The following is a 13,610-nucleotide window of genomic DNA, read 5'->3' on the forward strand; positions in this document are numbered from 1 at the left end:
TCATTCAAGTCGTTCTGGCGTTCCAGTCACTTGGCTGTTATGTATATAGATGACCAGAAAGCATATGAAAAGATGCTCAACATCACTAATCCTTAGGACCATTCTGTTACGTTGGGGTCAGGTGTACTAGCTGACGAGTGGTAGGATTCTTTGGTGAGGTGCGCATCTCCCATCAGAAGCAGACAGCTTGCCCAAGGGAAAGTCTCCTTGAAAATGTAGAGGTCAGGCTCCCCTTACTCTAAGGCTTGAGACTCCTGAGCTTGTTTTTAGGGGCCAGATGGTTACCTTTCTCCATATCTGCAGCTGTGACTTCACTGACCATGGCCATCGGACCCCACTGAGCCTGGTCCAGCTGGTGCCCCCAGAGCAAAGGCTAATTGGGTGGAACAGATGTGTTGAAGGTTGCCTGTTCCCGGTGTGTCCTGGATTGACTGTCACGATTGATGCCCTCTTCCTAAATTTCCTTCTGTTTCCAACAAAAGACCTGATAACCCAGGAAACAGAATTAAGAACGGATACAACAAAGGAGTGTAGATTCCTAAGAGGCAAGCCTGTCTGCCAGGGCCCTTTCAGTTCTGTGGAAGCCAGGAGGCCTGCAAGCTGCGAGGTCAAAACTCTCACTTGACGATGAATCACAGTCGTATTTCCTGCACCCAGAGGCAGTTAAATACCCAGAGGAGGACAGAGGCCAGAAAACAGCAGCCCAGACGGAGAGCTGGTGAGCCTCCCACTTGGAGATCAATGATTCTCCACCCGAGGGTGTGGCTTTTCACACCTGACAGCCGTGGGGCAGGCGCTCAGCATCTTTGGCGGAGGGAAGCATTTCATAATCCTCCTTGTTTGATTTTTACTTTGGTTCTTTTGAGATTGACATTACACAGTGGTTTGTGACTTTCGATATTGCATCGTTTATTTTATTTTTTTAAAAAGTATTTGTATTGATTTCAGAGAGGAAGGGAGGGGGGAGAGAGATAGAAACATCAATGATGAGAGAGAATCATTGATTGGCTGCCTTCTGCACACCCCCCACTGGGGATCGAGCTTGCAACCTGGGCATGTGCCCTGACCAGAAAATGAACCGTGACCTCCTAGTTCATAGGTCGACACTCAACCACTGAGCCATGCCAATCGAGCTGATGTTACATTGTTTATAACAGACCTTTTGGTCTGATCTCCTCCATCCCTGATGCCTCAAGGTAGGAAGAGAAAGGTGGAGCTGTCCCAGGTAGAAAGAAGCAGGTTCACCTGGGAGCAGTCCCCGCAGGCGACCTGCGATAAAATGGAGTTGGCACACACCAAGGCTTGTGCATGTAAGATTTTTTTTCTGTGACCTCAGACGGAGCTGTGGACCTGTGGGCAGTGCTGAGAGGTGCTGTGGCAGATAGGAGACCTCTATCTGCTGTGAGCTGTGGCTCCACCCTCCTCATGGACCATGGCTTTGGACATGGCCTTTCACTGCTCTGAGCCACAATCTGTCTGTCTAAATGGGGATGTCTACATCATTCAGCTGTCGTGCGGCCAAATGAGATGAGAGTGATGTGACTGGTCATACCTTAGACAAACATGAATGGTGGTGCTTATAGGTAAGACAGTTACTGTCATTATGGGATCATGAGTCTCTGTCCCAGGTAGCAGTAGAAGACACTTTTATGGTGACTCTCACCTCCCCCTCATTCCTTTCTCATCCTTCCTATTACTTCTTTCCCAGACGCCTTCACTGGGCTGCTGCTCTCTAGCCTGTACATCCCTCTTTTGTTCCTTCGAAGGTATCCTTTTTCCTTCCCATCTTTGCCTTTTACACCCCCACCCCTCACCGAAACAGAAGGGAACCAGCATTCAAATACATTTGCTTAAAGAAGCAAGTAGGGCTGAGAGCCAGGCTAGCCTCTGACCTCAAAGGGCTCCATACAGAGGCCTCGGGCTGTCACTGAATCCAGCTCTTCACTCCAGGCGTGCTGTTGCCACACAATTTGTTCTATTTTCTTGAAGAGGCTAATCGACTTGGTTAGGACTGGCTGCTGCTTTGCTTCTCGGTATTTCACCGATTCATGGAGAATATTGAGATAATGTGTGTTCTTTGTGAGGCCTGAGAAGATCTTTGCTCTTGTCATTGTCATCCAAGATCCCTCTTAAGTCCCTGGTGCAGGGGGCCTCGGTGGCAGAGAGTGTCAGGAGGTGGGTTTCTCTAACTCCAGCTGCAGGGGGCTTATGAAAGCACGGAGCTGGGCCCCTTCCCAGGGAGGCGGGTTCGGCAGAGCTGGTGGGCCTGAGGGTCTGCATTTCTAACAGGCACCTGTGGATGCTGACCCTACTGCCCTGGGGACCACACCCTTAGAGAAGCAAGACTTGAGGGCAGAGGTTGGCAAATGATAGCCCACCGGCCAAATGCAGCCTGCCACCTTTTTTTTTGTAAATACGGCTTTTCAGTGGAGCAGCTACGCCTGTCCATTTGCATATTGCCTCTGTCTGCTTTCAGGCTGCCATGGCAGAATTGAGTAGTTGTGACACATGCCATATGGCCCTCAAAGCTGAAAGTATTGACAAGTTGGCCTTCTACAAAGCGTGCCAACTCTGCTCTGATGATTCCTCAGTACCCTGAGCTCAGTGGTTCTAATTATGGGCACAGACTCCCCCTTTCTCTCACTGGCTAAGTACTCTAGGACCCTCACTGCCAAGATGCCCACCCACTAAATCATGTCTCCTGAAAGGAAAAAAAGCATGAGACTTGAAGTCGCTCTTTGCAGGTCACAAATTACCTTTTAGACCCTGCAGCAACCTAGATGGTGTTGTACCCATCTTAGGGAGGTACAGACTGAGGCCCAGAAGGTGACTCTCGCCTAACCTGTGCTCCAAAAGCAAGTTCTTGACAAACCTAGGTCTTCTGTCCTTTCTATGTATCACAGTGCCCTCTGTATACAAGACCAAATGGGTGGGACTTGGTGTATTAGTCATCTGTTGCCGTGTAATAAATACGCCAAAACTTAAAACAGCAGTAAATATTTATTATCACTCACAATGTCTGTGAGCCAGGAATTCGGAGTCAACCTGGCTGGGCAGTTCTGGCTCAGGTGTTTTCCTGGCCATCAGTCAGATGTCCTCTGGGGCTGCAGTCACTGAAGGCTTGACTGGGACTGGAGGATCCACTTCCAAGGAGATCACCTACCTGGCTGGCTGTCGGTGGGATGGAGCCCTCAGTTCCTTGCCATGTGGGCCTCCCACAAGACCGATTGCAACTTCCCCAAAGCATGTGATCCGAGATCAAGATAGCCAGGGGGAAGCTGTATCCTTTTTATGACCTAGCCTCCCAAGTCACCTGCGTCATTTCTGCTAACTCTGTTCATCAGAACCAAGCCCCTATGTGCAAGAGAGGCCTGTATTCTGAGTGGTGTGTCAAAGAGGTGTAGCAATATTTTAAAAGCAGCCCAGTACGCAGATTTCCATTCCATGGCTTGCTGGGAATATTGGGGTCCTGATGTATTGTCCCAGTGCAGGCCTGGTTGGTCATAGAATGTGAGTTCCAAGCAAGCGCAAGGTTAAGTCACAAATTACTAGCATGACCCACACCTCGAGCTTTGTTCTGCTCTGAAGCACCCAAGGGCACTTGGGGAGTCAGGGAGGCCCAGAGGGGGCACCTACCTCAGGGCCTGTATGCAAGTGGGAAGCAGACCAAGTGGTTTGAAATCCCCCTGGTGGCTCAGGGATGCTCCTCCCAGATGCTGGCCCCCACTCCTATCTGAGAGCTGCTTGTCTAACGCCATCCTCCGCCCTTTCCCAGGTTGGTAGGAGGCCTAAAGGGGCTAAGCTCCTTTTAGAGAAAGCAGCAGAGCCCGAGCCTCCTCGGCCACCCTGATCGATCCTCCCCACAGTCCCTCCTGTGGAGGGTCAAACAGTCTTCAGTAGACACTTCACAGGGGCACACGGAGACCATGAACTTGTGGGTTAAATTCGCCCTTCCAAGTCTTTGTGTTAATGAATCCTTATCTCAGTCAGCCGATAGCAGATCTGTGTGATCTGTCAGATCTGTCTCCAGGCAACGTCTAGTCCTAACGGGTGAGAGTACCAGACGGAGTTTATCCTTCCACATCCTGCCACCTCTGTGGACTGAGCTATGAATGCAGGAGCTCATCCAGACAGAGGGTAAATTCTGATCTCCACTGAACAGGGACTGTAGCGCCTTAATCGTTCCTAAGCAGAGCTTGGCCACCCTCTAGTGGATACATGGAGAAGGTCGCCATGCTTGCTGAACAGAATCTGTTAGAGATTCCTGGGTGGAGGACTCCCCTTGCCTCCAGAAGGGAAGTGCCCGGCAGGTGTGGGGAGCCTCTGCTTAAGCATGCTGTGGCTCCCTAATGGTGCGGGGAAGGGAGACACACTTTTGTCCTGTCATCTTCTCTGGCTGGATGTATTAATAGTCTGGCTTAGCCCGGCCGGCATGGCTCAGTGGTTGACCGTCGACCTGTGAATTAAGAGGTCACTGTTCGATTCCTGTTCGGGGCACATGCCCAGGTTGTGGGCTCGATCCCCAGTAGGGGGCATACAGGAGGCAGCCAATCAATGATTCTCTCTAATCATTGATGTTTCTAACTCTCTCTCCCTCTCCCTTCCTTTCTGAAATAAATATGTATTAAAAAAAAAAAAAGATTTCAGAGCTTGAATATTTCTCCCAAGCCATTTAACTCACATTACCCAATGGGGTCTCTGTCTCAGAGTCTTAGCATTGCCTACACCACACACATTTTGCTAACTCCCAGTCACTCATTTAAATCTCAAACTTCCTCTGACCACACAGATTGGATGGGTCCTTATGCTTTACATTCTCATATCAGCCCCATTTCCTTTCATGGGACTTATCACAGTGTGTGGTGAGATACCCATTGATGTACCTTCTCCAGGGGCAGAGACCATGTCTATTTCCCCTCATGATTATCTACCTGTGAGGCTTTTGAATGAATGAATGAATGAATGCTGCCCAGGTGTGCTATATGACACACCTGTCAGGAGAACAGCAGCCAGGCATGGTCATGCTGTTGGGTTCCCGTGTCGCAGGGCACATAAGAATAAATCTACAACAGCTGATTTCCAATGCCACTTCATTGCACGGAATTAACGCAGTAAGTGATCAAAAGCCCAGTGAAGTATTTCAGAAGTGTGCTGAGCTCACACCTGGTACAGTGCAGCTGCCCTGGGCAATGCCAGCTGGCAACAGCTGGAGTGGTGCTCCTAGGGCAGCCTCGTTCATTGTCAGGAGTCACCTGTCTGTTTTCAAGACTGAAATACAGATGCAGTCATGGGGCTTGTGCCAGTCAAGGCTAACGCCAGGTAAATCGGCCTGCCCTGTGCTACAGCAGTGTTGCACTTCCTGCCCCACCAGCAGCGCCTAGAGAAGCCCCTGGCTCGTCGTAAACGCTCAGAAGATATTTGAACAAATGAGACCCTTCAGCACCGCCATCAGGCGGGTCCTCTCGGCAGCAGAATAGCTGTCACGCAGCTCACAGGCTGCACAGACTGGCTTTACAGGCGCCTTCACAGACAGACTTACTGTGTCTCCTGTATGATTGTTAAAAATCTAAGACATCTGTGTTTTAGTCCCTACGATGTCCGTGGGCCTGTGCATGCAAGGGGCAGAGGAGAGCTGTCAGAATCAGCTCGCCGAGTCTCCAGCGGGGACCATGGATGATTTTCCATTAAAAATGTTTCTTGTTATGTTCAGCTGGCGTGGCTCAGTTGAGTGTCAACCTATGAACCAAGAAGTCATGGTTCGATTCCCAGTCAGGGCACATGCCCAGGTTGCGGGCTCAATCCCCAGTGGGGGCCGTGCGGGAGGCAGCTGATTGATGATTCTCTTTCATCATTGATGTTTCTATTTCTCCCTCTCCCTTCTTCTCTGAAATCAATAAAAAATATATATATATATATTTTAAATGTTTCTTCTTAGAAAAACACAGATATTTGGTACCATTCAGGAGCAAGCAATCTCATTTCATAGCACCAGGCAGTAATGGAAATACTCTGTTTGTGATGACCCTGGGTCGTCAAAAGGGTGAGCTGTGTCAGGAACACTGTACTTAATTGTAAAAGGGAGATACAGAAAACGCATTCAGCAGAGCTCATTACCCTATTGTTCAGGAAGGAGGTTGGAGTAGAGACCTTGCAGCGCACTAAACAATAGAAATCTTTAGCTTGATAAAGGGTGTTCACCACCTACTCATAACAGACATCATACGAATGTAAAACATCCGAGTGAACAACGACATAGAGTAAAATAAGGGTGCTCTCTGTCACTGTGCTCTGGAAGATGGTTCTGGAGATTCTGGTTAAGGCAATCACACAAGAAAAGAAACAAGAGGTATAAATATTGGAAGGCGTCCAAAGCACCATTCATTATCACAGGCATCGTAGCCAGATAATGCTAGGGGATCAGCTGAGGTCAGTAGGGTGGTCAGATACCTGTAGAACAAAAAGGCTTTATAGCAGCAGCAGTTCTCACCCCCAAGCCTCCTTATGCCAGAGGTCTCCCGCCCCAGAGGCAGCCGCCTGAGACACCTCTGCTGTACTCCCATTCGTAGTAATGAGTAATATGTGTGCTGCCGCCATCCAATTCAATTTCACATGTTGACCAGTAACTTCCTGTGACTGGCTGTCTTCGCTTGGGCTGCCATGGCAAGATATTGTGGATTGGGTGGCTTAAATAGTAGGCATTTATTCCTCATAGTTCTGGAGGCTGGAGCCCAAGATCAAGGTGCCTTCAGGGTTGGTTTCTGGTGAGGCCTTTTCCTTGGGCTGCAGATAGCTGCCTTCTTGCTGTGTGCTCACATGACTTTTCCTTGGTGCATGCTGTGTGTTTGTGGGAATACAGGGAGGTAGGGAGTGGGGGGGGACTCCAGTCTCTCTTCCTGAAACTTATTAATCAGATATAAGACCTCCTGAGCCTGTACTCTTAACTTCTTACCTTATCTCTCCTGGTTTTTTGTTGTTTTTTTTTTCATCTTTTTGCTGTCTTTTCTAGAAGGTTTTCTCAATCTTATCATGTAACACTTCTATTGAGTTTTTAATATCTGCCATCCTATTTTTCATTTCAAAAGCAGATTTTGTTTTTGGAAGGACTAGTTGTGTCCTCCTGGAACCTCCTTTTGGTGTTCCACTATCGTAATGTCTTTTCTCCCTGCAGACACTGATTTTTTAAACGTTTTTTTGGCTCCCTCTTCAAAGTTACTTTCTTCTGGTTTGTGTCTTGGTCTCAGCTTTCCGCCCTGTTGTACAGGCTGTGCCCTCAAAACAGATCTGGTGACCTTGGTTGTCTGACTTTGTTTAAAGAGGATAAAGCTGTTCTTCCCGTTGAGGAGGATGGCATGCGAATCCACTTTCTAAATCTTTCTAGAGACCTGGGGGCCATTCCACTTTATCCTAATCTAATCTGTTAAAGTCCTGTCTGCTTCTGAAACTTGTCTTGAATTCACTCCCTTCCCAATAGTCACTGCCATGGAGTTGGTCTTGGATACAGTCGTCCTTGGATACCTGCAGGGGAGTGGTTCCAGGACCCCTGACGATACCAGAATCCAAGGATGCTCAAGTCCCTTATAGAAAGTCGGGCAGTATTTGCATACGAGCGACGCACATCCTCCCATACGCTTTAAATCATCTCTAGATGACTTCTAATGTCTAATACAATGTAAATGGTATGTAAATAATTATTATACTGTCTTGTTTAGGGAATAATGACAAGGGAAAAAGTCTGTAAGTGTTCAGTACAGATGCAACCATCATAGGTCTAACTACATGGCAGACGTCAGCAGCCACGTAACCTTTGGTTGAATCCACGGCGGTGGAACTGCGGACACAGATGGCCGACTGTGTATCATCTTCTGCCCCTCGGATTATCGTGACCGTCTCTGAACGTGTCCCCTCACACCTACCCTTTCTCCTCCATGTGTCCATTTCATAAGAGTGGCCTTATGAAAACGTAGCCTGATCTTACCATCATTGTCTTGCTCAAAACCTTCCCTCCGCCTTTGATAAAATACAGAATCCTTAAGTGTCCACGTGGCCTGACCCTCCCCAACCTTCCTAGCGTTTTGCACTGATGTCCTTCCTGACTGCACTTTCTTACATGCCCTAGAAGGCAGAAGCCCTTCCCCCTCCAGACCTTTGCCTGTGCTGTGCCGTCTGCCTAGGACAGTGGTTCTCAACCTTCTGGCCCTTTAAATACAGTTCCTCATGTTGTGACCCAGCCATAAAATTATTTTCGTTGCTACTTCATAACTGTAATGTTGCTACTGTTATGAATCGTAATGTAAATATCTGATATGCGGGATGGTCTTAGGCGACCCCTGTGAAATGGTCGTGCGACCGCCAAAGGGGTTGCGACCCACAGGTTGAGAACCGCTGGCCTAGGATGTTTCCTTCCCTCCAGCTTCGGGCTACTGTGCAGCATGGCCTCCCCTGAGATTCCCAGGCCTGCTACAAGGTCCTGCCTTCCTGCTACAGTCCCTTACCAGCCTCCTTTTCCCTTGATAGCATTTCTTTCATATCTGTATTTACCCAAATACTTCTCCCCACCGACTGTACTTAGTGTTTGTGCCCCATTCTGTCACGGGGGCCTGAGAGTGGGAAGCCAGGCACATTAGGGGCTCTCAGCTGCTGAACAAATGAGTGAAAGCTCCGCCCCTCGCGTTGTGATGAAAAGCACTCCAGTATCCTGTTCCCTGTAAAACAGAAATGCAGTCGTTTGTCCCGAGTCGCTCAGCAAGCTGGCTCTCGCAGCCGGAGCCCGCCCTGGGCCCCTGAGGCTTCTCCTGGGGATATGGTTTAGAATGATACTAACTTTCCCCTTTCTTTTTCTTATTATTTTGCTGTTTTTGTTTTGTCTTTTATTTTGGCGGTTGCTAACTTTTTCGTGGCTTAGGAATAAAGTCCTCCCGGTCCTTGGGAGGCGCTGGGTGTGAGAGGTGTCCCTCGCTCTGGCCTTCCTGAGTTCAGGACTAAGCATGCCTGGGATTTAGGTCAGGCTCTTTGCCTCAGTGAGGTCCCCCTGTAGGCAGCGGTGACGTGGATTTGGCTTTGGGTTTGGTCTTGCTCCTCAGCAGTGGTGAAGCGTTGACAACTGTCGCTGGATAGACCTGCGACTTATGTTAAAACGCTGAGTGCCGTGCCAGCCTCGCTTAGCCTCCCTCCCGAAGGCTCTCAGGCCGCCTGTGAGGAGGGCGGCCGTAGCAGGTGCTGAATCCTCAGTGGTTCACCCCCTGAGAGACGATTGGTCCAGGAACCTGCAGTCTTGTTCCCTGGACGGGTATCAGCCTGTGAGCCAATGTTAGCCACAGATGAGTGTTGTTTTGCCCCTCACGATGTTTTTGTTAAAATATATTTTTATTAATTTCACAGAGGAAGGGAAAGGGAGAGAGAGAGATAGAAACATCAGTGATGAGAGAGAATCATTGATTGGCTGCCTCCTGCACACCCCCTACAAGGGATCAAGCCCGCAATCCAGGCATGTGCCCTTGACCGAAATCGAACCCGTGACTCTCCAGTCTCCAGGCCAATGCTCTATTCACTGAGCCAAACCGGCTAGGGCCCCTCATGATGTTTTAAAACTCTTGTTAGTGCCAACATTTAAAAATCAAGATGATCCCCCTACCAGCGTGGCTTAGGTTGAGTGTCGACCTATGAACCAGGAGGTCACAATTCGATTCTCAGTCAGGGCACATGCCCAGGTTGCGGGCTCCATCCCCAGTGTGGGGCATGCAGGAGGCAGCCAGTCAGTGATTCTCTCTCCTCATTGATGTTTCTATCTCTTTCCCTCTCCCTTTCTCTCTGAAATCAATCAAAATATATTTTGAAAAATAAAAATCAAGGTGCACATGTAGAAACTTGAGTTTCTGGTTTTTTCCCTGGGGGTAGGGTGGGGATTAGGGGTTGGGAGCAAAACCAGCTCACAACAATTGGCTGAGAAGAAATTGCCCTTAAAACAAGACATAGTTTTTCTTGGTTTCATGGTCTCTGCCCAGCCTACTATGTTCATTTGTTTTACCTTCCTGGTCTTTGTAGGCATGTAAGTTTGTAATCCCTATTATATTTGTAAAAGTCACATATATGTGTGTATGGGGGTGAAAGATGTAACTGACACTCTGTAATGGTTTTTTTTCTCTGTCTTCTTCTTTTTCTTTACTTTCTCCTTCCTCCTCCCTCTCCCACTGCCTCCATCATTTCACAGATTCTGGGACTACTGGTATGGACACTTATCGCCGGAACGGAATACTTCCGGGTCCCTGCATTTGGCTGGGTCATGTTTGTAGCTGTATTTTACTGGGTCCTCACCGTCTTCTTCCTCATCGTCTACATAACGATGACCTACACCAGGATCCCCCAGGTGCCCTGGACAACCGTGGTAAGGAAGCCGGGCGTGCCTCGGGTCCATTGCCCACTAGGTAGGATGGAACGTAGTCCTCCTCTGGTCGATTTTGCATTTTTAAGAACTTGCAGTGGCTTGAGGAACTGACTCAAATGCCCCTCCCTGCCTAGAGCGAGGGGCCTACTTTGGGACAGTGCTCTCCCAGGGCAGGTGCTGCAGGTGGGGCTCCTGCTGGGGCCACGGGCTGAGGCCCTTCTCGCTGGTGGCATCTTCCTAGCCAATACGTCGCCATGGCTGAATTGAATGGAATGGGGGTCAAGAGCAAGTTGAAGGAGACTGGGTGTGTTGGGGGAAAAAGGAGGGGTGTCTGGTTGTGCTGTGAATGAGATGGTATCAAACCCTCCCCTCCCCAAAACATGGGGGAGCTACCTTCTCGGAGCCCTCATCCCCAAGTGTCCAGAGGAGCACCTGACCGCAGCCAGGGTGCAGTTCCGCCCAGTTCTGAGGTTCGGAGGTGCCCAGACCTCCCCACTCCAGCTCCCTAAACACTCCAGCGTCTGTCTCCCCAGGGTCTGTGCTTTAATGGCAGTGCCTTCATCCTGTACCTCTCGGCCGCTATTGTGGATGCATCGTCCGTCGCCCCGGAGAGGGACAGCCACAACTTCAATAGCTGGGCGGCCTCCTCGGTGAGTGAGCCCCTCATCCCTCTGGGAATCAGGAGGACAGAGCTGTGGGCCAGAAAAAGCCCCGCCTGCAGTAGGACACACTGGCAATTAGCTGATTGGTTTGCAAGCGTCATAAATTGGTGAGGCTGTGCTTGCGTGAAAGCCAAATAGCTGGAACCAAGTAAGTAGTTGAGGGAGAAAAAAGTACTTGAGGCATTCTAAGAATCATTCCACTGACTGCAGTTTACTAGTAAGTGGGGAGAGAGCTGCAGGAAATGAGCACGCTGTGATGCTCTGTTTGTTTTTAAGTAGAAATGTCTGTGGGTGCATTGAGGACGCTTAGAAAAATAAATATACACCAACAAAGAGGTTCCTTTCAGGAACTGTGATTTGGGTGATGAGTGTGGCATGAGGGGCTTCTGCTTTTTAATTAGTGCGCTTCTGTACAGTGTGCAGCTTTAAACCATTAAGTGTATAATATTTTTCTAATTTAAAAACTTCATTTTGAAAGTTTGTCTAATATTGATCTTAAAATATCCCATCCGCAAAAGAAGTGTTGGCAGGGGGAGCAGGGGAAGGCCAGAGTGGTCATGTTAAAGCGGATTGATGATACACGGGTGTTCATTATATTCTTTGCTTATATTTCAAAATTGCCATGTAAAGGTAGAAAGCGCGGGGGCACACGTGATTAAACGCCGAGCTGTGGCGGCCCTGGGCTCACAGCATGAGTCCACTGAACTGGGTGGAGGTTGCTCCTTGAGAGGGGCCTGCGTTTTCCGACTCACCATTCACACCACACACCTCACGGGGGGCTCATCACTCCCTCCTGCTGCCTGACTCATTTACGGTAGCTGAACCTGTGGCAGTCTGGGGGTAAGCCCTGGTCTAAAATTGCCTGTGCGGTAGTCCCCATTGTACGTGGTTTTGCTTTCTGCCCTGTGTTATACCCTCAGTCAACCACGGTCCAAAAAAAAATCTTAACTAGAAAATTCCAGAAATAAACAATTCGTATGTTTTAAATTGCACACCATTCTGAGTATCATGCTGAAATATTACACCATCCCACTCTCTCCTGCCCAGGATGTGAATCATCCCTTTCTCCCCTCATATGAGCTCCCTGCCCCTTAGCAGCCTTCTTGGTTAATCAGGTTATGAGAGAGAGAGAGAGAGAGGGAGAGAGAGATCACATTTGCGTAACTTTTATTACAGAATACTGTTGTAATTGTTCCTTTTTATGATCAGTTATTATTAACCTCTTACTGGACCTGATTTATAAATTAAACTTTGTTCTAGGTATATATGTGTAGGGAAAAACATAGCCTATATAGGGTTTGATGCCACCCACGGCTTCCAGCATCCCCTGGGGGTCTTGGAATGTACCCCCTGCAGAGAAGGGGGAACCACTGTACTAAATTGGACATACGGGTGCTTTCCTCAGATCCACACCACCATATTCGCCCCTATGTGAATCATACTATAACTAAACATCTGCTTTTTCATTAGTGCGCTTCTGTACAGTGTGCAGGTTTAAACCATTAAGTGTGTATTGTTTTTCTAATTTAAAAGCTTCATGTTGAAAGTTTGTCTAATATTGACCATAAAATATCCGCAAAAGAAGTGTTGGTGGAGGGAGCAGGGGAAGGCCAGAGTGATCATGGTAAAGCTGGTTGGAGCAAAACTATAAACTTTCCAGATATGCCCCCAAAAAATAAAAGAGATCCAGAAATCACTTCAGAAGGAAGGTCATTGAACCAAGAAAGCCTGGAGTCAAGGAATGCTGTGGGTACATGATTCAATGGAGGTGGCATGATAGCGTTTGCTGACTACAATGTGCCCTAAACCCCGTTTCTATTCTGCTTTGTTTTCTCCAGTTCTTCGCCTTCCTGGTCACCATCTGCTACGCTGGAAACACATATTTCAGTTTTATAGCTTGGAGATCCAGGACCGTCCAGTGATTAGCCATTTTGAGAATTATGGGGGGGGGGGGGGTGGTAAGGACTCCTCTCACTGTAAAAACAGCTGTAGGTATACTGTATATTTCCAGAGAATTGTATTTAACTAATGTTTTTATATACTTAGTTAAATTTTGCTCACGGTGGTTTGTTACAATGAAACTGGACCCCTATCTGCAAAGAGCGATAGGTCATAGGTTGTAATGACCTCTTCAGGGTCTTGTCAGATGTCTTCGTAGACATTATTATTATTATTTTCTTAGGTGATGTATACATGGATAACATGCTAATATGAAGAATGTGTCAAGTTTGTAAACCTTGAACTTTTAAAATGCCAGATTTTTTTCGATTAAATGTTTCAAAACCTTGGATAATGTTGTATTGATTTGAGGAAGGAGACCCAGGTGGGGTGCTCTCCTTCATCCTCTCAGGGCTGTCCAGGTGCGATATTGCTACGAGATACTTGTCCATGGCCACTAGGCTGGGGTGGCAGCAGAGAGCCATCTCCCCAATTCTGGGGATCATCGGTGTCCGTGATTCTCACGTGCTCATCACAGGCCCAGAGAGCATCTCAGGAGACACTGGACCTGGCGCTTGGTCAGGAGCCCGCCCTAAGGCGTGCTGCTGAGTCCAGTGGGTGATGTATGA

General features: G+C 48.3%; 1 protein-coding gene across 1 annotated transcript in view; it reads left to right on the forward strand.

The window, feature by feature from the left end:
- CMTM8 (CKLF like MARVEL transmembrane domain containing 8) overlaps positions 1–13,336 on the forward strand; it is a 54,527-nt gene extending 41,191 nt beyond the window's left edge. Inside the window, exons 2-4 of the mRNA XM_059664149.1 lie at positions 10,208–10,381; positions 10,915–11,031; positions 12,882–13,336. Of these exons, the coding sequence (XP_059520132.1) occupies positions 10,208–10,381; positions 10,915–11,031; positions 12,882–12,965 (375 nt within the window). The 3' untranslated portion in view covers positions 12,966–13,336. The remainder of the gene's footprint in view (positions 1–10,207; positions 10,382–10,914; positions 11,032–12,881) is intronic.
- The last annotated feature ends 274 nt before the right edge of the window (positions 13,337–13,610 follow it).

This window comes from Myotis daubentonii, chromosome 14 (assembly GCF_963259705.1).
Source record: "Myotis daubentonii chromosome 14, mMyoDau2.1, whole genome shotgun sequence".
In the NCBI taxonomy this organism is placed as follows: domain Eukaryota; kingdom Metazoa; phylum Chordata; class Mammalia; order Chiroptera; family Vespertilionidae; genus Myotis; species Myotis daubentonii.